Source organism: Pinus tabuliformis, chromosome 3_2 (genome assembly GCF_031772625.1).
Source record: "Pinus tabuliformis cultivar Carrire ecotype Pingquan chromosome 3_2, CPIR1, whole genome shotgun sequence".
Lineage (NCBI taxonomy): Eukaryota > Viridiplantae > Streptophyta > Pinopsida > Pinales > Pinaceae > Pinus > Pinus tabuliformis.
This window is the reverse complement of record NC_142302.1, coordinates 136,901,099-136,928,243: the sequence shown is the minus strand read 5'-3', so window position 1 is coordinate 136,928,243 and position 27,145 is coordinate 136,901,099. Positions and strand designations below refer to the sequence as shown.

The 27,145-nt window shown below is 40.0% G+C and overlaps 1 protein-coding gene across 1 annotated transcript in view; it reads left to right on the top strand.

The window, feature by feature from the left end:
• LOC149180198 (uncharacterized) overlaps positions 1-27,145 on the top strand; it is a 71,397-nt gene that overhangs the window by 24,129 nt on the left and 20,123 nt on the right. The window contains exons 3-5 of the mRNA XM_089415944.1: positions 16,203-16,224; positions 20,823-20,879; positions 21,008-21,089. Coding sequence (XP_089272070.1) covers positions 16,203-16,224; positions 20,823-20,879; positions 21,008-21,089 — 161 coding nt within the window. The remainder of the gene's footprint in view (positions 1-16,202; positions 16,225-20,822; positions 20,880-21,007; positions 21,090-27,145) is intronic.

Sequence of the window (27,145 nt, the reverse complement as noted above, 5' to 3'; positions counted from 1 at the left end):
TTCTCCAACACTCCCTCTTAACTACAGAGGTATTCATAATTGTACTCCCAGTACATGGATACTCTCAAATTGAAATATTATCATAAGAAGAGTCAGATTGATGAGCCATCTTTAAGCATTGACATCATAGCCAACATTGCCTTCATAGTAATGCCTTTAATTGACAAGGTCTATTTACATCAAAGCATAATGCTAGGAGGCTTTACGTGAGATGCCACACTACCTCTGAAGGCACATAACCCATGTGGATGTTCACTAGGTATGTCCTTTTTGGACTATTCTTATCTTGGATTTCCATCCTCAAAGAATTCATGTCCTCTTCGACCACTTTTATCTTTGATACCTGTCTAATCCTCAAAGAGGGTCAATCCACTTCCTGTCTTGATTTCATTTCTTAAGGAGTATCAATCTCATATGCTTATCCAATCATTCGGATTCCATTCTCCCTTCATGGCCTTCACTAGACGTCAATGTTTCAAATCTTGGACTCAGAGTCAGAACCGGCCTAGGGTCAACTTTGACTCGCACTTCGACTCGATATCGACTTAGACTAGTTGATTCCAATGACACGGTCTTTGTCAAAAGTACATTAAATATTTTTTTTAATGAAAAAACATATTACATATTTTTAAAGCTTTTCATTGATGTTTCCAAACTCAGCGTTAAAATAATAGAGAGAAGACAACATATGATCAAAGTATGCTCATGAATATATTTATTATATCAAAATTGCACCCTATGCAATGTCCAATACATGTAATATACAAAGATCAAAACGAAAACACATAAGCAAGGAGCCTCTAAATGGCCTCTACAACAAAACAACACAACCACAAGACTACAAGTCACTAATATAGAATATTATCTAGTGATCACTATTTCTAGACAAGGCAACAACATCTGGCTCAGACTCTGAATCAGAGTCAAATGGGGAAATCCATGGCTCCTTTTCATCAAGATATCCAACTGCAGCTGTAGAAGTAGTAGCACTAGCACTAATTGCACACTGAGATAAACGAGCTATGCACCTCCGTCGTGGCTGAGTAGAGGAAGTGCCTGCAACTGGAGGATTTGGGGCTGGTACTAGTGGATTTGCATCTAACTGATCAATCCCTAATGCATCCAACTCCATATCAACATCAAGATCAATATCCTTGTCAGGGTCAAACTCTGTTGGTTGAGTCTCCACTACCCAATCTGAGGTTGGATCAATATCTTCCAACACAATGGGATCTGTATTAGGTCTTTTGTTCAACAATTGGTTGCGTCTTAGCCAGAGGTTGTATTGGACGAAGACTAGATCATTTAACCGTTTTTGTTCTAAACAATTTCTCTTGTTCATGTGAATCCTTTAAAAAATAGACGAATTGCGCTCACACCAAAAGCACTGCAAGTTTGACTTAAAATTTAGATTGCAAACTTATGCAATTGAGGACAGTGGCTACCAAATGCCTCCCACCGGTGTGTTGCAAAAAACATAGTTGCGTAATGAGTTAGTTCAACAAATTATAACCAACTTTAAAATTATAAACAATTTAACAAAATAAGAATTTGAAAATTGAAATTGTTTACTTGGCTCATCTGCTTCCCTTGCAATCCTTGCTAGGTTTTTGCCAAAGGTACTTGTGGCGCACGTGGCTCTACTGAAACAAGTGATCTATTGGTGTATCTTCAATTGCTCACCCTCATCAGGGACCATGCGCTCAAGGCACCCATACAATCCATCTTTCAATTCCCCGGTCAAATTTTCTTCTAGCTGAGCTTTATAATGATACCTTGAGTTTAGGAAATACCCAATTGCATGTATAGGGCGATGGAGTTGATTGTTCCATCTTTGATCAATGATCTCCCAAATAGGCCCATACTTAGCCACTCTATCCTTGTATGCTACCTTTATTTGCTCTTTTGCCTAATCCATAACCTCATAAATGAAACCCATAACCAATCTTTCCCCATCCACCAATTGCAACACCTTAACTAGTGGCTCAACAATTTTCACAATCTTTGCTACCTTTTTCCAAAATGTGTCATTGTTAACTTTCTTCTTACGTCTTTGCCATCCTATTTTTGGGCCCATTGACATCCATTCCATTCATCACTAGAAAACATCTTCTGCAAGTTTTTATGTTGGGAAAGCATAGATTGCAATGTCAAAAAGTGAGTTGCAAATCTAGTGATGGCAGACCTAACAAGATCCTTGCTCCCTTTGTTTTTCCTCATCAGGTTCAAAATCCACGAGTGATTGTAGATATACTTTGTTATGCTTTTGGCATGCTCTACAGTGTTCTTGATCCAATCTATTTTACCAATATCCTCAAGCATGAGGTCAATGCAATGTGCAACACATGGGGTCCAAATGATGGTTTTGTGTTTTTCCTCTAACGTTTTACTAGCCAAGAACATAGTTAGAAGCATTATCTGTGATGCTTTGAACAACATCAGCCACCCCCACCTCTTCAACAACCTCATCCAAAACATACCTGTAGCCTCCTTAATGCTGCTCCTCAATCCTGCTCCAAAGATAGCCGAAGAACCTCCTCAATGCCGCTCCAAAAACCAACTCCAACTGCTCACAAACTCCTCATAAATTCCCACACAAATCCAATGAGATCGCTGTGAGGAATTATGAGGACGTTAGGTCACCTTTATAGGCGAGAGAGGGGCTAGGAATTAGTTAAACAAAAAAATGATTTGAAGTCCATGCAACCCACCTTTTTTTCCTGTTGTTGAGTCGACCGGTTTATATTGGGCTCGACTGGTCCGTTACCGAACTTGTTAATTGGCCGAGTCGGCCTGGGCAGGGGTATGAACAGGTCAACCAGGCCGAGTCTGATTCAGACCAATCTAGTTTAAAAACACTACTCGACGTACGACTGTTAGTCCTGGCCTAGTGCATGACACATGAAGAAGAGAATATAATGTCCATCTCACTCTCAACCAGAGAGGAGATCCTCATTCCCCCTTGATCAAGGAATAGATCCTTTCTCCTTTTTAGACATTTAAGGAGACTTCTTATTCCCTCTGAAGCACAGAGGAGATTCCTTACTTCCTTTTAATTGGGAAGTCATAACCACAAGTTCTTTTTGCGTGTCTTCATCAATATATCAACTACTAGGCCTTTGTGGAGATCTTCAAGTAGCTGCATGGTTCCTCCTTTTCTTCACATCTCATCAAATTGAGCTTTCATCTTCTTGGAACCAAACTGTGGTAGGATTCAGGCCATCAACCTTTCATGTCAATTTCCTCTTATTATGACGGCCTCTCGTCAAGATAACATATTTTGCTTGTTTCCTTTGAGATCAACATCCTTCCACATATCGTACAAAAATCTCTCTCCATGCTTTTTCACTTTTCAATCAAAGTACCCATGGAACAAATTAATCAACAAGCTATATTATCTTATTCCTTGGAGTTGTCATTGTCAACTATCTCTCTTTCTTTAGGAGATCATATTCTGATGTTGATCAATATCATCATACAAATTCTCCTTCCAGCCTCTTCACATGCTTTTGCAATATGTCCTACCGGGGATCCAAGTCATTATTAGAATAATGCTATTTTAGTGTTTAATGCTCATTTATGTAGATAAGATCGTGTGTGATCTTATTAGCAGTTTCTTATTTGAAACTTGCTATAAATACTTTTGTATTATTTATTGAGCTTCATTGCTCATTGTAACTCAATTCATTCATTGATTATGGTATCAGAGCACAAGTATTTTTTCCGAAATAATTTTTCACTGTTTGAAAAATTTCGTGTTTCATTTCAAAATTGCTCTCTAGGGGTTTGAATTTTTTTTACCGGAGGTGTTGATGTCGAAGATGGAGTTTGAGATCGAGAGCATCGTGTTGCCGACGCTAATTCAGGAGAGGGAGACATAGTAGCAGGTGTCAAGGCCGCTGTTCTTCAGCATCGGCGTTACCACGGCTCCGTTGGGCACTGCGGCACGTCCGAACTGTAGAGTGCTTAGACAACGCCCCTTGTTATTGTGGCCACACTCGGTACTGTTGCCCCCTCGAGGGTTAGTGTCTTCGTTGCGACTGCGGACGATTTTCTCCGCATAGCAGCACTGACGTCGGTTGACTGGATTACCGACGGAAACTTGCACTCGACCTCGGGGCTCACCAAGCTCAACACCGTCCCGTTAGCGCTGCGCCCCTGGCAGACGCTCACGGCAACGGACGAGTCGCTGCAGGTGGGCGTGCAGTCGGCCACCGTGCAAGGGCCGCCCGAGTCAGTGAGAATGCTGGCGTTGACGGCTAGAATGTAAGCCATTGTCAGAAACGTTGCCGTTCCCGCCCGAAGCTCTCGTGTGAAGCACGAATTCCGGGCGTCCAGCTTGAAGTATCGACCCACCGCGCTCTTGCCCACAAAAGTGTTCAGTTTATCGATCCACGACTGGAATCCCCGCCCAACTTTTGTCATTGCCATTGCAAAGTAGCAGTAGGCCCCTTGGCAGTTTCTGGGTTTATTTTTTACAACGCATGCCAAGCACGTAGAGGATGACGAGTTCTTGTTACACGTAGCACGATAAATTAACAGTGCGGAGGGTGGATTTTATAAACCTGTGCGTGAGGCTGCATCCCATTTGGATGTGATCTTCTGCAACAACGTCTTCACCTGAGGCTACAAACGACATTTCCTGCAGCTGTGTAGGGTATTTGGCACTGTTTGGGCAGCAAAGTTATTCTCTAAGCCAACAACCCTATTCTCAAGTACTTATACTTACCTGTGGCAGCAGAAGAAATTTGAGGCCTATTTGTGATAACAGTTCACCTTTGTAACACTGCCTGAGGCAGTTCTGTGGCACAAACTCTAGTAGCGTTGGAGGCTCTGTTGGTGACAGTAAAACCCTCTTGAAGTCTAGTTTGAGCAAGCAGAGGATTGTTTGATAGCACAGTGCTGTTTGGACAGCAGCGGCTCACCTTGTGACCCTTTTCCTAAGGAATCTATGGCAGCATGTCGAGACTGAAGCTTGATCTGGGCATTAGATCACCGCTGTGCAGGTCTGTGGCATCAAAGAGACAGCAAGAGGCAGAAATTACTAAGGCTGGTTGCAAGGGCCGAGTTTTTCATTCTGGTTCTCTTTCATATTACATCAACACCTGTCAAATTTTATCAGGATCAACCGACATCTACATTGAAATCCGTGTTGGATTCCTTTGTTGTTTTTTTTGTCTTGGGAAACGTATAGATGGCCTCGCTAACCAACTTGACGTTGGAAGGCAGTGAGCGCTTTAATGGCACCAATTAGAACATCTGGAAACAGGGAATGTTGACCATTTTTGAATATAGGCATCTTGACCAGCTCGTTTTGGTAAAAGAGCTCACTCTTGCTACACCTGGTACAGATCAAGATAAGTTTGATGATCGAAATCGAGAGGCTGTTATGCTTCTCAAACTCTTTGTAACTGATGATTAGTTACCACAAATTCCTTCCGGCAAGACAACTGTCGATCCGACAAGAGCAGAGCTTTCTTTCTAAAGAATCAGTTGTTCTCCATCATGATGGACGAACGTATGTCTTTACAGGAACATCTTAACAAGATGAAAGACATTCGAGATCAACTCGAAGCCATTGGTCGGACCATGGAGGAAGAAGATATGGTAGTCATCACTCTGAAAAGTCTACCACAACCTTATGAGCACTTCATAGAAATACTCAAGATTACCTCCACTAATGTTGATCTGAAGTTTCAGGAGTTATGCACCAAACTTATGCAGCAGGATCGTTGGAAACAACAGTTTGGTAGTGGTGCTTCATCAGACTCCTCAGAAAATGCTTTTGCTGCCAAATATCAGTCCTCTCAGTCCTTTCAGCAGAAAGGTTCTTCTTAGCCTTTTGATCCTGCTAAGAAGAAAAATGTGCAGTGTAATCACTGTCATAAGTTTGGCCACATAAAGAAAGATTGCCGACAGAGAATTGCTTCTGAACAGAAGAAGCAGGGAGGGTCTCATCAGCAAGCGAATGTTGCAGAACATTCCGAGCAGAAGGAATTTTCCTTTTACGCCTTTATGGCTAAGAGGTCCTCAGATCATGCCTTGTTTTTACCTGGTACATTGACTCTGGTGCATCACGTCATTTCTCTCACAGGCGTGACTGGTTTACTGACTTCTCATCTTTCAGTGATTCCGTGGTATTCGGCGGAGGTGAAGAGTACACAGTGCTTGGCCAAGGTACAGTTCAGATCCAGTCTGATGGGCGCACACTTATCTTCCTGAATGTGTACTATGTTCTGGTATGGAAATTAATCTGCTGTCTGTCAGCCAGATTATGAGGAACTCTCCTCAGCTTGATGTAGTGTTCAGTGCGCACAAGTGCTCCATTACTAACGGGGAAACTCGTCTTATGGTTGCTGTTGGCCTAGAGGATCATGGTCTATATAGGGTTCTTGACATTGGTGATTCTCCAGAAGTGGCTTTAGCAGCTCGTGTTTCTCCCATCAGCACTCTGTGGCATCAGAGATATGGGCATCTAAACATTCAGTATCTCTCTCAGCTATCTCGGGAGGGACTTGTGTCAGGGTTACTTGATATTCAGACTCAATAGTTGGGAGTGTGCGGCGCCTGTCAAGCTGGCAAGCAACATCGGTCTTCATTCAAGGATGGAGAATCTTGGCGTGCATCTGAGGTACTCCAGTTAATTCATGCTGATATTTGTGGTCCTATGAATACATCTTCAGTTACTGGTTGCAAATATTTTTTGCTTATTGTAGATGATTTCAGTAGAAATATGTGGGTGTACTTTCTAAAACATAAATCTGATGTATTTAGTATCTTTCAGAAGTTTAAGTCCTTAGTTGAAAAAGAGTCTGGCTGTAATATCATAACTCTTAGGACAGATAACGGGGGTGGGGGGGGGAGGGAATTTTGTTCTTCTACTTTCTCCAACTTCTGTGATACCCATGGCATCAAATGCCAGTTAACTACACCCTACACTCAGCAGAACAGTGTTGTCGAACGTCGCAACCGTACGTTTGTTGAAATGGCTCGTTCCATGTTACAACACAGGAATGTTCCGAACAAATTTTGGGCTGAAGCAGTGTTTACTGCTGTTTATCTTCTTAATCGATCACCTACTCAGGCTGTTAACGGGAGGACTCCAGAAGAGGTTTGGTTTGGCCGTAAACCTAAGATCAGTCACCTCAAAGTGTTTGGCTCGGTTGCATATGTTTGGATTCCAAAAGCCAGAAACTCATGATGACAGGGTACAGTGATCACCACAAAGCCTATAGGCTGATAGATTTAGACACTGATCGTCTTATCTTCAGTCGGGACGTAGTATTTGATGAAGACAGAGGGTTCTTTCAGTCCCCTCCTTCTGAGCAATGTTTTGAGGGTCAGCCTCACAGTATTCTTCTTCCGTTAGGTCCACCTGATGGGAGGGATGATGCATCATCAGTATTTGATAATACACTCCATGAGTTCCCTCCGGAAAATAATCCTCCTCTCACTGCTCCTGTTATCCCTGAGCCTCCTCCATCTACTCCAGATATTGGTTCTTCTACTCTCCGACCTAAATGGTGGGCTAAAACTATTGGTGATCTCCGGGATAATGAGCTCCTTGAAGGTAGAATTTCCAGAAATAAGAGCAACAACAGTGTATAGTAAATTTTGCTAGCTAACCTACATAGTGTTTTTGAGCCTCAAACCTATTCAGAGGCTAAGGGTATACCTGAGTGGGAACAGGCTATGGAAGTTGAATTCCAGAGTCTTTAGAAGAATCACACTTGGACCCTTTTTGATCTTCCTGCAGGGAAGAAGCCCATTAGCTGCAAATGGGTGTATAAAGTGACATACAAAGCTGATGGAACCCTAGACAAGTATAAGGCTCGCCTTTTTGCTTGAAGGTTCTCACAAAAGGAAGGCATAGATTACGAGGAGACCTTTGCTCATATAGCCAAGATGAGTACCATATGGCTCGTCCTTTCCTTAGCAGCTCAGTTCAGTTGGAAAGTCCATCAGATGGATGTGAAGAGTAATTTTCTGAATGGTGACTTGCAGGAAGAAGTCTACATGACGCAGCCTCCAGGATTCAAGGTTGCCAGTCAAGAACAGAAAGTCTGGAGATTAGTCAAAGCACTCTATGGTCTGAAACAAGCCCCTCGGGCTTGGTACATGAAAATTGATAAGTACCTAACAGATCATGGCTTTCAGCGGAGTCCATCTGATGCAAGCCTGTATATCAAACATACTGGTGATGATATTCTGTTTGTGGTTGTCTATGTGGATGTCCTTATCATTATTGGCAGTTCATCACCTTTGATCCATGGGATCAAACAAGATTTGTGCAACACTTTCGATATGACAAATTTGGGACTTCTTCATTATTGTTTGGGGGTTGAAGTTTGGCAGACTGAGAACAACATCTTTCTCTCTCAGTCCAAGAATGCCAGAAATCTTGTGGACAGGTTCAGAATGCAGGATTGCGAACCTGCCACGACTCCTATGGAAGAGGGCTCAAACTTTCAGCTCAGTCATCCTCACCACTTGTGGATGAAACTTTATTCAGGCAACTAGTGGGTAGCCTCATCTACCTTACTGCCACTAGACCTGATATCAGTTTTGTAGTGAGCTACGTTTCACGCTTCATGTCAGCTCCTAAGGCTGATCATTGGATAGCAACGAAGCGTGTGCTGCGTTATGTGAGTGGCACTTCTGATTATGGACTTCCGTACACTCGGAGTTTAGATCCTACACTCAGTGGTTACACAGATTTTGATTGGGCAGGTTCGGTTGATGACCATAAATCTACAGCTGGGTATGTGTTTAGTGAGTCTGGGATCTGGTGTTGTCACATGGAATAGTAAGAGGCAGCAGGCAGTGGCTCTCTCCTCGATAGAAGCAGAGTATCGAGGAGTAGTTAAGGCATCTTGTGAGGCAGTTTGGTTTCGACGTATGCTTGCGGATATGCATGTTTCCCAGGCAGGTCCTACTCCCTTGTTCTGTGGTAATTAGGGAGTGCTCAAACTCTCCAAGAATCCAGTCTTCCATGAACGAACACAGCACGTGGAAACCCATTGTCACTACATTCGATAGCTTGTTGAAGACGGATCCATTCAGTTGTTGTATGTTCCCACAACGGAGCAACCAGCAGACATCTTCACCATGCCCCTTGGTCCTGATAAGTTTGTAAAATTTAGAGGGTCTATAGGTGTTGTAAATAGATTGAGCATTAAGGGAGGGTATTAGAATAATGCTATTTTAGTGTTTAATGCTCATTTATGTAGATAAGATTGTCTGTGATCTTATTAGCAGTTTCTTATTAGAAACTTGCTATTTCTATTTTCTTAGTAGAAAATTGCTGTTTCTGTAAATACTTTTGTATTATTTATTGAGCTTCATTGCTCATTGTAACTCAATTCATTCATTGATTAGTCATATCCCAAGCATATCATCAATATTAGAGTTGTCAAATTATAATAGCTTCTTAGACAAGGTGTCAAATTCTGCTATTTGCTTCCTCTGAAATCAACATTTCTTTGCAGGCTTTATCTTTATATTGCAACAAGATTTTGCTTTATCTTTCAATCATCAATGTGTAACAAATTCATTAGCTGGAAGTTTCAACATTGCCCAACAGTGTCCTTACAGTTCCCTCTTTCCATCATGCTCATCATTTTCAAGGAGTCATCAACAAGCACGAGTGCTGCTTTGCTTTATTCTTCCGTCCTTCGCATCTTGCTTTATTTATTATGTACCTGCAATTCTTACTGACAAGTACAACCAAGAAAAATATGCAAAGACACGAGCATGCTATCAATTTTTGTTAATCTAGGGTTTCTATGGTTTCTTAGAGGGTGTACTTTTAGTTTTCTAGATACAAACCCTAAATTACTTGATCTAACCCTTATTAGGGTTTTTAGCAGAAACATCTGCCCTAGGGTTTATTTAATTCAACCCTCACTAGGGTTTTACCACATACCCTAAGTTCTTCCTGCAAACCCTAGATATCATTACCCAAGAGCTAGGGCTTCTTTAGAATGAGCAAATAGGAGAAAATAGTTAGGGTTATGGTTTTTGTTCCTAGGGTTAGTTTAATTTGGGGTTCAAAAACCCTAAACATCAATAGTTCTCAAGACTTCTCAATTTTTGCAAGTCCCAAAAACCCTAGATATTTAAGATCAAATGATTAACTGCAAAACCCTAAAGACTTTACAGACCCTTTCTAACGTTCATAGACACATAGCAAGAAAGAACATTGTACATACCTCTGCGCTAGTTTCATACCTTTCTTTCAGTCTTTCTTCATGTGTCACCACTATTTCAACAAGTGTTTATCTTCAATCTTTTCTAGCTATGTCTATCAATACAAGACTGTTTCTAATTGTAAGGATAAACCAATCCACTTAGACTTTTGGCCATCAAACATTGTCTTCTTTCAGGTTGGCTTCATGGTGACCGCTTCTCATAGTCGATACCCATGCTTTTATAAGCCATCATGCTGAACAATAGATCTCTGTCATAGATCATTTGTCACAACATCAAATTTGCTGCCATGGCAAGGATCAAAGATTTGTACTATCATTGACTTTGTAAGTCATAGTTTCACTCTTCTCATTGTTCCGTTCTTACTTCTAATAATTGTCATAACAATTTTTTTATGTTATACGTGACTTTCCATGATAGTCACTAGTCATTGTCCATATAACATTGTTATTATGCGGACCTCAAACATATAGAGCGAATTCATAGAGTCGTTCTACCATAGGTGTCAAAAGCGACAATGATGATGTCGTATAATTCGAGCCTCAGAGTTTGACTAACTACAATTGATATATGTAGGCGAGTTCTTTAGAAAAGTGTCATAAAAACGATCCACCAGAAGGACTTAAAAAAAGTGATCCTTAGAACACATTGAACTATTGTAGCTCTAAGCCACTAATCTCGAATCATTGTATATGTCAACAAATTCTTACGATCATGGATGCAAGCCATGAACGATGCCAAAATTCAAGCCATAACCACTTAGAGTCACTGAGACTATTGAAACAATATCACTGTGTATAATTATTGTAATATGGTCAACCCTTAGACAAGAATGTGATAACACTGTATATTTAGTCGAGCCATGAAACTTCTAGAAACTTTAATTGAGCAATCCATAAAATCATGATACCAATGAGTCACGATGGAAATGCAATGTTTGATTCACAAGATCCACAAAACTTTTTCAAACCACAAAGTCAAAGATATCATGGGCCATTGAGAAATCTGTGAGCTTCAAAATAAACGAACCATGGTGTCATCAGGTGTGATCCGATCCACATGCCATAAATGAGTCACAAAAAATATGAGCCTATGAGAAAATCAAGGTGCGAATTTTTTTCAGCGATGCCACCACAGTGAAAAAACAAGATCCATAGAGGGAGTCACAATAATATGAGCCATACTGTAAAATGTACAAGCCACAGGTACATTGATGAGATACTACAAGTGTAATGTATGCGGACCAATTAGAGCGAGCCCTAAATTCATACGTGTCTCCACAGATTCAGGTGAGTGTAAATACCAAATCCAAAGCCATGCGATCTATATTGAAGGTCTGTTCAGAGTATATGAGTCACAATAGATTGATGTATGTGTTTTGTGCCATAAACTATCCTTTATTATCCAATGCGAGCTTTAGGATAGTCACAATGAATTATTTGCTTGCCACAGAGATGTAAATTAGGCCATAAACAAAGATTATAGAGGAATCCGAAATTTGTCATATGTAGCTTGCATTCCTCAGAATAACGAACTTATTAGAGATATGCCAATAGGTAGTGATCTTAAAGCCTACAACTTCAAGCCACCTAAGCTATGATACAATATTGGAAAATCGGGAGGCCTTTAGTTTAATTTAGATTTTCTTTTCCTTAGTAATTGTCTGTGAATTTAATTTACTTCTTTATTAATCTTTATTCTGATTTTTTCATAAAAAAATTACCATAACATGAACATGAAGATCGTAGAAACAAAAAAACACAAGATATAGGCCCCAAGCTAGGGGAAAACTCCTCCAAGGGAAAACCCAGAAAATCTCTTCTCATAGAATCAGATCAAATGAGATATCCAAGACCCATGACCACAAAAAACTTCACCCTCTAGATGCCAAGTTAGACCTTCTTTCTTTCCAGCAGATCCATCAGCGAGAGACCAACAACAAGAGATGTACCAAGGTAGATCTTCCACAAATTCTAGCTCAGGAAGATCTCCTTCCTTTCATACTGCGGACGTCCACTTCTTCTTTGCCCTCTCTGCGATATTTCAGATCACAAACCATCAAGTGTGTGTCCAAATGAGCTCCATTTTCCCTCTATTTATATAGTTCAGAGGGGGTGCGAATAGACACGTCCATTGGGGCAGGGCCGACTTGACATGTAGGTTGACTTGGCACCTAGAGGGGTTTCTGACCCAAAATTACATATTTAAAAATTCATTTTCTTTTTCTTTTACAATAGGTCCAAATAGGACTTTGACTCAAAAACCTAGAAGCATGAAGAACATGCTTGTCTCTAAGTCACCTGACACGTGGATTCAGGATTTGACAGATACGGGGATTCGAGTGTCAGATACGGACACGTTGACCCCCAGAACAAGACACGTTCAGATACATTATATATATATATATATATATATTAAAAATTAGATATTTTTTACACAAATTCTCATTCATGATACAAATTCATTGATTTCAAACATATATCTTCATCTATATGTAAGTTTTTCTATTTACAAAATAACATTATGCATAGTACATACAAAATTCAAATGCAATTGTAATTTGTGACATGTCACATAAATGATAAATCATAACTTCATTATACATATTCAATTCATCAATGATCCAATAGGAGAAAGACAAGATAATAAGATAAAGATATTGACAACTATAGTTTTCTCATTAAGTCATCAAAATCAAAATGTGTTACATAGGTAGTGCAATGCCAATGGAAAATAGAAATAGAAAATACAAAACAACTATAAGTATACAAGCCTCAAGGCAATAGGTAGCTCATGACTCATGAGTCATCAATCCTAATAGTCATCATCAAAATCAGCATCACTGCCCTGATCATCATGGTCACCACTGCTCTCCTCTGTTGCATCCTCCTCCCCTGTATCCAAGGTCATCTCTTCATCTGCTGGTGTGGAGGATGACCCCTCTACAGTATCACCATCATCAAATCTGACAGGCTTTAGCACTGGATCATTGAGATCCATGTTGGCCAATGCCAACGCAACACTGATGTCCAGACCCATATCATTAGGAAAAACATCCACATCTTTGTCTTTCCCTTCAAACATTCATCCCTTTGCCTGTAAATAAGACGAGGTTGGTGTGCACATACACCATTGTCTCTGCCCTAGACTGCTCAAGCCTGCTCATCTTAACACTATACAAATTCCCATATGTGCTCCAATTCCTCTTGCAACAAGAGGATGAAGTCACCTGAGAGAGGAGCCTCATGGCTAACTGCTGTAGAGGAGGGCTTGTTCCCCATGATTTGCCCACCAAGAATAGGGATTTTTAGCCCCCTGTCTCTAATAAGATCATATAGTGCAAATTGACCCATGCCAGTGGAAAACTCTGCAAAGGCATCCTCCACCTCATCAAGCAATGCTCTATCTTGAAGAACCCGCCTGAATGCATCTTTCCTCACCTGTGATATTTCACCATCCATGTGAGGAGGGAATTTGCGGGAAGGTCCACCATTCGACCACTCATGGCTGTAGTATTTTAGGTTCAATGAGTGAGCCAAACAATGTAAAGGTGTGCAATTCTTGTTCCATCTGCTGACAAGAATATCCTGTATACTGGTGAAGAAGGCCTCTGGTGATGTCTCATACTCGGGGCACTCACTCTGTAAAATAATGCTCCTCACAGACTCAATCATGTAATCCCATCCCTCATAAACCTCTCCTAGGATGGGTTGGTTTGTATCTGCAAATCGAAGCAAAGAATGATAGGGGCCATGATCTGAATAAGTAGATCTACCCTCTCCCACCAAGCATCATCTAGCACTATGTCCTTCACTCTTTCAGAGGCTACTTGATCTGTCTTTCTCCAAAAAGACCAAAACTATGAAATAACCATGGTCCCAAGAGCAGTCTTGACCTCCCTCAACGTCTTCAACATGATGAATGAACAGGCAAACCGTGTATCCACAATCTTCAACAATGATAGATTGCTGTACTCCTTGTAGATAGTGAGGGCATTTGTATGGTTTTGTACAAAGTTACCGATATGCCGTGCATCTTCAATAATTTTACCAACCCAAAGCACATAAGAAGAAATGGATTTCAGTGCTAAGTTTAATGAATGGACAATGCAAGGTGTACAAAATACTTGTGGATATTTAGCTTCCACAATCATGCCAACAACCTTGCAAACAGGTGCATTATCCGTAATGATTTGCACACAAGAATCAACACCTACATCTTCAATAACTTTAATAAACAACTCACCCATATATTGTGCATCCTTGTATTCTCCAAGTGCATCCACTGCTTTCAAGAAAACTGGACCATTCAAGGAAGACACCATGAAGTTGATGAGTGGGTGCCATGTTGGATCTGTCCATCCATCAGAAACAATGCTAACCCCAGATGTTGTCCATGATGCTTTAATGCCTTCATCAACAATGTGGTTCTAAGCTTCTCTGAACCAGGAGGCACATACGTTGATGGAGTCCCTTGAGTTAGAGCTCGACACATCTCAATAAATATAGGTGAGTGTGCAACATTAAAGGATATGAAGTTTTGATAGAAAAAAGAGGCAATGGTGAGATCAAGCTCTTCTTGTTTCTCCTTTTGAAAAATCTTGTCCATTGGACCAAGTGAAATTGCCTTTCTTTTTGCTGCTTGTCCCCCACTAGAACTCTCAAATGGGAATTTGTTGCTGCCTTTCCTCAAAAATGGAAGGGGGTCATCATTATTGTTTGTTTGTTTGTTTTTTTTTTAATTAATTTTGCAGCCACATTTGCCATACCAACATTGGACTCTCTTTCCAATTCTTTCCTCTTTTGTAAATCCACTTTTGCACAAGCTCCAACTCCACAACCTGGTAAAGCCAACAAATGGCCTTTCACACGGAAATATGTGCTCGTGAAAGTATTGTGGCAAAAGTTGCATCTCCAATTCACATTGCCTCCTCCCTTCACCTTGCTGCTTGGCCCTTGCTCTCTTGTGACATATTTCCACAAGGGATATTTCTCAATGTTACATTGAGGAGGAAGTCTTCCTTCAACATTACTTGCAATAGAGGGAATACTTGCAGCAAACTCTGATGAAATTAGGAGAGGAGGAGCATTTTCAATGGGGACATTCTTCTCCTTCCTTTGCCCCTTCCCTGCTACCTTTGATTGAACCATGCATACTGTAAAAAAATAAACCAAAAAATGCACAAATTTGTAAAAGAAATGCATATGCAAACTGCTGTAATAAAAATGCAAAAAAATAGAGAGGAAATGCACTTACCTGTTTCTTGAATCTCCTTGAAAATGCTCCCACATCCTTTGCTTCTTGCTCCAAAACACTCACAGCAAACCCACAACAAAATAGAGAAGTGAAATTGAAAGAAAAACAGCAAATTCACCTTTTAATGCCGCGCAGGTAACTTTTTCCAGATTCGTGTCTGGAAATCGGGACACGATCCGGATTCGATCATGTCTCAATCGGACACGATGTGTCCCGATTTCCGGACACGAATTGGCACGAATCGTGTTGGATTCGACGGATTTGCTACACGTCGGCCCTTTTGAATGAAAAATAATATTAATTTTCCGTTTTTTTCTTTTGCATTTTACAATAAAATACATAATGGTACAAATTATAAGACTAAAGCTAGTTACATTCTCCAAAAAGACATGGGGTCCACTTTTGTTTCAAGAAACTGCAACTCTTGGGCTGGAATGTTAGGGGAGCATCTGGGCATCACGTATGCATGACAAATAGGCTAACGTGGAAAATGCTCCTAGCTTTGTTTTGAGTTTTTATTTTCTGCTTTAGACCATGGCAGACTTTTGTCAAACAATTATGGTAAGCTATTTTTTCAATTGAGTCACCATTAATGCTACTAGAATTCAAAATCAATTTTGGATTTTATTTATTCTGCTTTGCATTTAAAAAAAAATCTAAATCATAGATTATTGTTTTACATAATTCATTTTTAGAAGGTGACTGAGCTTCTTTCTTTTTGTTGTTCTTGTGTGCAGACTGCTGCTTCTCATTATTTTGGTGAGTATTGCAGTCCTTCACATCCTATTTCATATTAAAAGAATCGATCATCTCTAGAAAGCTGGCAATAAATTTTTAGAAATTTATTCTCATTTGATGATTTTCGTTAAGAGTTTGAATGCCAGCCACTTTATATCCTCCTTATGAGAGAAGGATGACTGCAGTGATAATGGAATGAAGGCAAGGTCCATGCCTCAAGGCGAAGATGTTTTTATTAATACATGCACAAAGATGATTTATTTGTTATAAGCAATGCATGAACTTTAAGCATGAGAGCACATTGATGAAGTGTCAATGAACTTTAGTTAAGGCATGTGCCTAGATAATGCACATGCTGAAATCATTAAATAGTCCTAAAGTTGAAGCACGTTGATGAAGAACACTTTGGAACACTTCTTGCAGCATTATAAATGACTAGCATTTTGGTTTACTTGGTTGCCTGGATGCAACTCATTTACATATATACTACACTATCTACTCATGAAAACTAAGAAACTGAAACAACAAAATCTTTAGTGTTATAATAAGAGCCGGAGGTGAGTTGAGGGAGTGCAGGATAACATCATTTGTTTGCAAGCAATTCTTTTTGATAGATTGCTGGCCCCTCCATACCCAAGCCTAGGTAAGCGTTTAGTCAATTAGCATACATTTGTATTAGAAGAATTGTACTATACACAAAACAATTGTCACTGACAAATTACATGCATGTTGGACATAAACTTTATTTCACTAATTAAGAAAACAGTAAGCACATTATTAAACAATAGGAAGTTCATTGACTTTCCCACTCTCAAGCATTCAGTATTATAATAGATTGGCCTTAACCATTGAAAGTATAAATTCCTGCCTATTTCTGATATTTTTGTGCACTGAAAACACCTCAAGGGATGGCTCTCTCCACAACGGTAAAAATTAACAAAGATAACATCTGGAGTATTTACATGGTTTGTTGATTGATAAGTTATCATATCTATCTATCTATATATGTTTTTAGACTTTATAAGGGAGCTCCATTCACATGTTTCATAACCACTCTAGTACAAAATTGGGACCATAACTATTGTCCCTACACTCAGATAATTACACACATATATAGATAGAAGTACCATAATGGATAGGGCATGAAAATTTGACTATATTCGAAACAAACAAGAAACATTACTAACATATATAGATATGTATCATATCGGTGCTTTGTTTGAGCAAATCAACTTGCAATTTTGGTTGTTGGCCATTCTCAATTGTTAGTGGATTTGGTATTTCAGTTTGTTTTCTTCAATAATGACTAGTTGCTGTCTTTGTAGTACTTCGTTCATGATCATTTGCATATAGAGCACCACCTTTTTCTTGAAGGCAATGTCCTCCATCTTCTTCTCATCCAACCTCGAGCCTGCAATGATCTAAAAACATTGTTGGATATGAATTTTTTCTCATATTCAAACCTTTGCTTCATGCGAAGTTCATCTTGTTTCATAGTCCCCAAATCCTACAAGTGCATGGTAGATCTTTTCATTTGTAAATTTTTTCTCAAGCTTTGGTTTCTTTGCACTTGAGGAGCTCCTATCCTGATTAGGAATTGCTATTCCTTGTCAGGTCTTGAAATTGGCATTGGATTCCATAGTGCATCCATCTGCTTTATAAAAGCTCGAGCTTCTTACATGAGGCTCTGGGATGGCCTCTGGGCCTTTTCCTTTGCTCATTCGTAATTGCCCCACCAAAAGTACAACATTACAGATCATAGAGCAGTCATACTTTGAGTTGCTATTAGAGCTGAAATCCTTCAGTCTCTACTTAAGCACGCTCCTGCCATTACTGCAAATCATGCCACTTGAGGTGGTGGGATTAGTGAGTGGGATTTCATCATCTCTCAATTCCCGTGGGGTACCAAGCCTTATACCCAAGAAATATTTTCTTCATTTCTTGTGAAGGTAGTGGATTCTTCCCATTTATATGAACTATGTTTAATATCAAGTCAAGTATGATAACTTCTTTCTTATACCCTTCTTAAGGTGCTTCCTTTATTCCATGACCAAACCTTCAATCTTAGATTGGTTGTTGCTTTTGGCCTGTAATATTTGTCTAGGACTCCTATGATTAAACTGTGCTTGTTTCTGATCACTCCCTCCTGATTGGATCTGGATGCAGAGCCATTAAAATTAAACATCAGTTATCCTTGTATAATTCTATAATCCATTAATATAAAGCTGTTAGTAATAATTGACATAGGCATATGATTTCAATTTGTGCCATTAATCTTGTGTTGGGACTCTAGGAGTTGTTATTGTCAATCTTGCACATGCCCACTAAGGATCTTGAATTTGTGGAGCAATTTTGATTATCACTTAATGCGTTTATAAGTTAAAAGTTGATTGCTCTACTAATGTTAAAGGATGTAAAGTTGCTTTCTTGCCAATTATAGTTTTCAACTTCCCCTAGATGATATTTTTGGTAATTCCCAAGTTCCTTTTGCGAGTTTAGCCATATTTGGTGAAAAGTGTATGGGGCACCTCTCTTTGACTTTAGGAGAGCTAGTTACCCCTACTTAGCACTCTGCTTCTCAAAGGTCCTTGCCTTGGATTGCCCTATAGACTGTGCACGTGGTTGGTTTTTAGAGGCTTCTCAACTTCTTCAATTGATGACCATCTCTGTTGAGCACTTTACCCCCTTTTAGGTACTCCCTAGATGCATCAGGCCATCTTTTACAGATTAGGCATGAACTAAATTGGGACATCAAAGAATTCATCTATAGATTGTATATCTAGGCAACTTGGACCTCACTTTCAAATAGCTTGAGTTCGAAGATGTTTTCTATGTAGACCACTTCTTGGAGTTGAGGGATGGCGTCATCATCCATCATCCATACACATATAGACATTGGATGCATTTACCTAGGATCCATCTAGGCCAACTTTGGGTTGGCTTTCATAGAGTTGAGTGGAGACCAATCACCATAATCCATGGCCAGAGAGGATCTACTGGATGTGCCATCTTTAAGAGTTGGAGACAAACATGCACCTCATTTTTAGGTGTCCCTTTTGCTTCGAGATCAGAGAGCAATACCACCTGCCTCTATAGGGACTCAGGGAGCTTCCTCTATACTTTCGATATAACGATTAGAGATGCCTAGCCCTATTCGTTAGGGAATTACGTAACCATACATACTAGTTTTTGCGTGCCTTTGCCCTACCATGAGACTACTAAGAGGTTCACCTGGTACTTTCATATTGTCACACTGTGTTAGCACAATAAGAGTTAAGGGGATCTCTAGAGTATTCTAGATCATAAAGTGGTGAGATGTTGTGTCTCTCCTCCCCGAGAGGTTGGTAGATATCCTCGAAACTGGTTTGGTTTGAAGATGTCAGACTAGACCTTCAAGCACACATTATCATAGTGACAGTATGGTACTATGGCGCCTCCCACCCTTCAGACTACGTCCCATTTTCAGTGGAGTAGCTAGAATTCTATCTAGAGCTTCTTTCCTTTGACCTTCAATGGTTGGAGAGCAGGGCTCCCTCGCTTCTACACATCCTGATCCAAGGATCTTATAGCCAAATCCCACTATGGTGCCCAATGGCTCTGACAACGAGTGAGTGCCCTAGTTGTCCTCTTTGCATTCGATCATCAGGACCAAGAGACTTTGATGACATTCTCATTTCGCTCTCTTTCTTGATTAGCACTAAGATGTCAAATCTCATCTTCTATCACTGCATCTATGATTTGCCTACAATCATCAAGACCATGATACTTTGACATCATTGTCATTTTTCTCTCTTTCTTGATTAGCACTGAGATGTCCAATCTTGGACTCACTTTGTATCACTACACCTATGACACTATTATATATCTTCTGGTTTTGGCTTTAGTTAGACCTAGTGATTAGCTTAGCTAGACACTTTTTTTGTTCTAAATATTTTTTCGCATAATGCATTTCTTGGGGAAACCCACCAGGCATTAACCATCATTCTGAGGATGGTACCCTGGGTAAACTGGATTTCGTAGAAGCTAGAAGCTTTGTCACGTCACTAGTGAGAATACAAGCTGGGTGGGAAGTATAATGCCCCATCATACAACCACTTTGGCTAGACCCAATTGACAGCTTAGTTAGACAGTGGACACTTGTCTGGGCTGCACTTTCCCTTTCACTTTCTTTATGTAACTTTCAGCATTATCTGGGAGCTGCTTCTGCACTTGCACATTATTTTCACTCTGGATGTATCTTTTAATCCCATTGACCCACTGTTGAACATTAATAAAATTATCTATCTTATCGTATCTTGTGGACCATGGCATATTTGGTGCTAGTGTATGGAAATTTTTTGCTTTGTTGTCTCTCCAACCGAATTTGTAAAGTCTATCCGTTGATTGGAAGCTTCCTATGACTTGAGGTCCCAAGCTAATAGAATCTGTGGCTTCTGTCTGCTTTGCGGAAGCATTTTTATTATTTTATTTATATGTAATACTTGATCAGGATGTCTGTAATGTGATTTATGTGGGATATATGATTTCGGAAAGATATCTGTGACTGCCCTTTTGAAAACTGTTATTTGATCTGCACAATTGGCATTTTATCTAGAATATTATATGTTTTCTTGTTGTAGTGGACCATGCGCCTCTTATTTACTGCGGAAGCGAGCACTATACAATGACATGTCAAGGTAATTGTCCTATTGAAAATCATATTTCTTCAAGGAAACTTTTTAAATAATAGAAAACATGCTGCTTCCCAAAGTTATGAATTAGGATTTTGACAGCAGTGTTTTACTAACAATACAATCTTTTGCAGATATGTTTGCTGTGCTGGTTACATGCCCTGCAGTGGTAGTTGTGGTGAAAGTCGGTGTCCTGAGTTTTGTCTGTGCACAGAGGTTTGGTTTCAGCTTTTATGTAGAAGTTTAGATCTTTTGTGAATACTTTACTGTGTGATTTATCTGGGTTTTGAACATATTGATATATAACTAAACATATATGATGTAAGCTGCGCAGTTTGCAGTTTACATTTTATTATTTATTTGAATGATAATACAGTATATAGCATACTATCTATAGAATAAAAAATATAATACAAATAATACCAATGTTCCACCATGTTTCGGCAATGTGGAAATGGAGAAATGGTCCAGGGACGTGTGGATACACCCCACAAATATTAGGAAACATAATGGGGGACATTGGAGTCCCTGACATAGGGAATCCAGTTTGAAATTTAAAGAAATAAAAGTCTAAATATATGAAAAACAATGACAAACACAAATGATGAGAGCATGAAATAAATATTCACATTTGCATGTAAGTTGTAACAATCATGATCCAGTACCATTGGATTAATTTCAAGGGGCAGCACTCAAGTGTCCCCCTTTTGTTTTGGGAAGTGCCTAGGTGTTGCACCTTTTGTTAAAGGGAGTGCCCAGGTGCCATCCTTCTTCAAAAAGTGTCTTGGAAACCATCCTTTTGTGGGAAAATTCCCACAAAGAGAAACATATCCTTTTATAAGGGAAACATGTCATCTTGCATTTCTCAGAAAGGGGATGCGAAACATTTCCCGAAATGTTGTCTCAGAAGCGTGGAAAGCTTGATGGGTGCCACCCCACCCAGGGGTATGCGTCCTTGAGTAACAATGATTGAAGCTGTATGTATACTTATAATATCTTTGTAAATACTTTACTGTGTACACCAGGTTGAACTTTGCAAAATATTTCTATTTATATAGCCATCCCAGTTCATAATGTTTACACAGTACATACAGTGAAAGTCTACTGAAAGTGTGCCTTGGCCATATTGGATATAGATCTTGCACATATTCAAGTCATATCCATACAAAATACTGTTAATTTTTCATCAAGAATTGTTCTATGCTGCAACTATTACTTCAACAATTTCCAGTAGCATCCAATTTTCCAAATTACAATTTCACTTCTTCAATTAACCAATGACAGTAGAGCAATAGTAGATAGAGCAATTATACAAATGCACAATGAAAGACAGCCAAGAGACAAGAGACAAAATATCTGGTCAATGACTAGGGAATAACCCCACAAGGGGGAAAACCCTTTTAAATTCTTCTTTTACTAGATTGCCATAAAATGTTCAGCAGAGAGTACAATGAGCACATACAAAAATTTCCAACAATATCAACCAAACAATATCAGAAATATGATCCCAGCAACAATACTGATCAGAGTTAGTTTTCCCAATCTGTGGTCAACTGCGGTCAACTGTCAAACTGAAACTGTAGATCCCAACCGCATGGAGGGAGAGTTCTGTGTGCAGTTTAGATGTTCCAAATGCACGGATGAGCCTGCATGCCTGCGGCTGGAAACCAAAACCCTAAGCATACGTGTGAGCTTCAGACCCTACAATTTCAGACCTGCACAAACCAAATTCTACGAACTCACTTCAGACCTATTCGAACCAAATCCAAAAAAGAGAGAAGAAGATGCTTGATGATGATTTCCAATTGATGGTCACTTGACTTGTATTTGCAGACTAACAAAGGTATCCAATTTGTTTTTAGGGCCGATCTGTCCTTTTGTGCACATGTGGGCTTCACTTCAAAATTACATTTTCCCTTGTCCGAATCGAGTGCTTCAAAGGTCAAAATTGGTCCTCTCGGAAAGAGGAATCTAGTCCCATGATTAGAATTTGTCACTAAGCTGCCAAATTAACACTTCCTCATCAGCTAGGGAGAAATTCCAGTTGCATCATATGATCATTATAAGTATCTCGTCATCACATCATGTGCATCCTTGTTCATCTCTGCTTGTCTTTGCTCATCTCATGCTGAACATTCTCGAATTTAAAGAAGAAGAATTGGTACAGGGGAGCTCCAACTACCACCCTGATTCATCACCATCGGGGAGACGAGTGCTTCAAAGGTCAAAATTGGTCCTCTCGGAAAGAGGAATCTAGTCGGATGATTGGAATTTGTCACTAAGCTGCCAAATTAACACTCTTTCTCAGCTAGGTAGAAATTCCAGCTGCATCATGTGATCATTATAAGTAACTCGTCATCACGTCATGTGCATCCTTGTTCATCTATGCTCATCTTTGCTCATCTCACGCTGAACATTCTCGAATCTAAAGAAGAAGAATTGCTGCAGCGGGGCTCCAACTACCACCCTGACTCATCACCATCTGGGAGACTCAGCTACCACTTGTAATCATCATCATCATCATCGGGGAGCCATAGCTACCACCCAGAACTAAAGACGATGGGCGAGATCAAACCTACCCCAAAGCGTAGGCATCACACTGTATCCCAAAGTCCTTGACAATAAGTGAGATCAACTTCCGGAGGTAAGGATCACACTCTACCCTATTGTCCCTGATCATCCATCTTAACCCTAAAGAGTCAGATGGTAGAACACTTGCATCCACCAACTTGGGCGAGATCCACCTACTGCAAGGGGTAGGGATCACACTCTATCCCAAGTCCCTCATCCCATTGGCCAGATGGGGAGGTTATCCCACAGAGTGGGTAGGACGCTAACTGGGGCATACTCTGACTAGGGGAGATCTCAGGTCTCTACACCCTATCGGTCAGAGGTCCCTCATCCCCAAGAGCTCATCAGCTCCATTCCTCACCCTGGGAGCTCAACCAAGGGGGAAGAGCACTGCTCAGTGTTCTTGATCAGCTCAGATCCTTATCTGAAAGGGTCATCTCAACCAGTCCAAGCTTCTCTCTAAAGACCAAGCATCTCATCCACATCATCATTCTTCTTCTCATGTAGAGGAGGTGAAGGAAGGTCTCTTGCTTTCCCAAGGGCAACATCTTTATCGAACGTTACATCCCTGTTAATTTCAATCTAGGAATATATACTCTAAATGTTTTAGAATCTTTATAATATCCAACAAATGTACCTTTTCTTCACTTGGCTTCCAGCTTGTTCCTTTAATCTTTCGGCACATGAAAATATACTGGGCAGCCAAATATACGGAGATGACCAACATCAGGCTTGACACTTGTGAATACTTCTTCGAGAGTCTTGTTGTCTAATGCTTGATGAGGCACCTTGTTTTGAACATATACAACTGCATTAGTAGCTTCTCCCTAAAGAAACTTTGACAACTTTTGATCATGGAGCATGGCATGGGCAACTTCTACAATAGACATGTTCTTTTTTTCGGCTACTCCATTTTGTTTGGGATTATATGGCACAATCATCTCCTTCTTGATACCTTCCTTCTTGCAAAAGTCTATGAATTCATTTGAGATGTATTTCCCACCATTGTCAGACATAAAGATCTTAATTTTATTCACTGTATGATTTTGGACCAAGACCTTGAAGTCTTTGAACAAATCGAAGGCCTCATCCTTATGCTGTAAGTAATATATCCAAGTCTTTCTTGAAAAATCGTCGATGAAGGTAATGTAATAGAGATGGCCACCAAGTGAGTGTACGGGCTTCAGATCACATATATCAGAATGAATGAGATGGAGGATGTCTTTCGTCTTATTGTCACCCTTGACATACTCCATCATGTTGAGCTTGAACATCGGGGACTTATAAGACTAACTTCTTTAATTTTGGAAGAGCATCATAATGTAGATGGGCCAATCTTTGGTGCTACAGCTCGCTTTGATGATTAGTATCATAGACCAATGCAATAAGAGGGCTTCCAGTTGTTGAAATATGTAACTAGGTTCGGTCTTCATAATGGCATATGTAATTGTGATTTTATGTATTTAATGAAAAGAGAAAAATAAATTTATTATTATTCTTGAGGCATGGGTTTCATGCTCAAGGGAAATTTATTTTTAGGTCAAGCACCCATTGAGTGCTTCTAGGTTTGTCATAAAATCAATTGAGTCATTGTCATGTATTGAAGACCCATTTGGGCATGTTACATATTGTAAAGAAAATTTATTTGAGTCAAAATAGAATCAAAAGACCCTCCAAGACCTCGTCATGGCACAAAGATCAAGTCGGCCTACATGAAGGGACAAGTCAGCCTAAAGAGAGCAATTCGTACCCCTCACAAGCCTATAAATAAGAAGGAACTTGACCTCATTGTGACTCACTCAAGCAAGTTCGGTCTTCTCAAGATAGAAGATGGAAAAAGGGCAAAAAGAAAGGAGAAGAACTAGATCGAAGTTTTTGGGCCTCTCTCTCTTTCTCATGTTAGGGTTTCTACATTTGATAGGCAGAAGAATTTGCTGGGTAGAAGAATTTGCTGGACAAAAGAATTTGCTGGGTAGGTTGAAGTTGCAGAAGAATTCACTAGGCAGGTCGAAGTTGTAGAAGAGTTTGTTGGGCATATCGAAGTTGTAGAAGCATGTGTTGGGTAGGTCGAAGTGCCAGGAGAATCTGCTGGGCAAGTCAAAATTGCAGAAGTTGCTGGAATCAAGGTTTGACTTGGTCTTGGAGGGTCTTGGTCAAGGGTCATAGGTTTGGAATTCACCAATTGAAGTTTTGTAAGAAGAGAAGAATTCTTGTGGGTTTTCCTCTCAGTTGGAAAGGTTTTGGCCTTGGCTGATCGCCTACATCTTGTGTCCTATTGTCTCTTTGATTTTATTGTTTGGTCGCTGTTTGATGATAAAGAACACTAATAATAATAATCAAGTGTAAGAAGAAGCTAATCAAGTTAAGTAAAAATATATCGCAAGCAGTTATCAAAGTAAGAGAAATCACCTAATCGAGCTGCCCCAGATTTTTGAACACCAATGACTCTATAGAGTCCTTCAAATCTAGATCCCAATGTGAATGCATCTCTCATAGGGGATCCCACCGTTCAAGTAAGTACTTTTTCCTTGATGAAGACAACCCTCATCCCTTTGTCTTCCAAAACAGATGTAGATACCAACTTCTTCAACCTCGACACATACATCACATGTTAATTTTTGGTATGTTCTATGCTTAAGAGCAATTTACTTCAATTTCTTAATTAGCCCAATATCAATATCCAGTTTAGCAATCACATCAACATGATAGTAAAATGCAGATAGAACATAACATAAACAAGAGGACACAAGATGTGGCACCAGCTAGGGACAAACCCCAATGTGGTGAAACCCTTGATCAATTCTTCTTATATTCTTAAATAGTTCAATAGAGAGATAAAGATAGTACAAATATACAAATCTGATATTTTATGACAGCAGTAGTAAAGTCTTGACTAGAGAAGTCAATCCTGGTCAAACTGGATGGAAATCTTTCTCTAAGTGGCTTAGTCAAGCCCAATCAACTTTAGCCTCCAACAGTTAGCTCAATCAACCCAAATGCTGCTCATAATACTGATTTCATTCCGCTAATGATTACTGTTCTAGTTAGGGCAGTTGATGTAGCCCTAAATTCTTATGACAGTCTTCAGACTGTCCCTAAGAGTGCTATGGCATACCCTTTAAGAGTTCATCAATCTAGTAGTCCTTCACAAAACACTGCTGCAACATGTTAGCACTGTGGTTTGCTGCATTACTAGTTAGGGCATGTCCTGTAGCTTTAGTTCCACCACACAGTCAGGAGACAAGTCCTTTAAGGATTGCGGCTTACCTTGGAGACCCTTCTCTCATGCCATGCTGCCTTCTAAAGGCGTTGTCCACCCTTGACAGCCCTTAACAAAACCTCCAGCTGTGTGCTATGGCTTGCGGCCTAGCACAACAACTTGCTGTAGCTTTCAGATTCACAAATGTTTGCCAAACAGTCCCAAACAACAACGTTAGCTTCCTTATGAACTCGACCTAGCTGAATGCACTTGCCAGCACCCAACCGCATGCATATCTAGCCCTACACTGACCTGACTTCAACAAATTTCTCCTCCTTGTGACCGCGGCTTCCCTGCCTAGCACACACACACCTAAACCAGATCTTGGTTCATGCATTAGGACAACCTTATTCAACGCTGTCAATACCGACACTGTCTTCTAGGCTCCTTCACGCTATGATAAGGCTCCTTGCTGTGGCTAGGGCTCCTTCTTGTTGCAGAT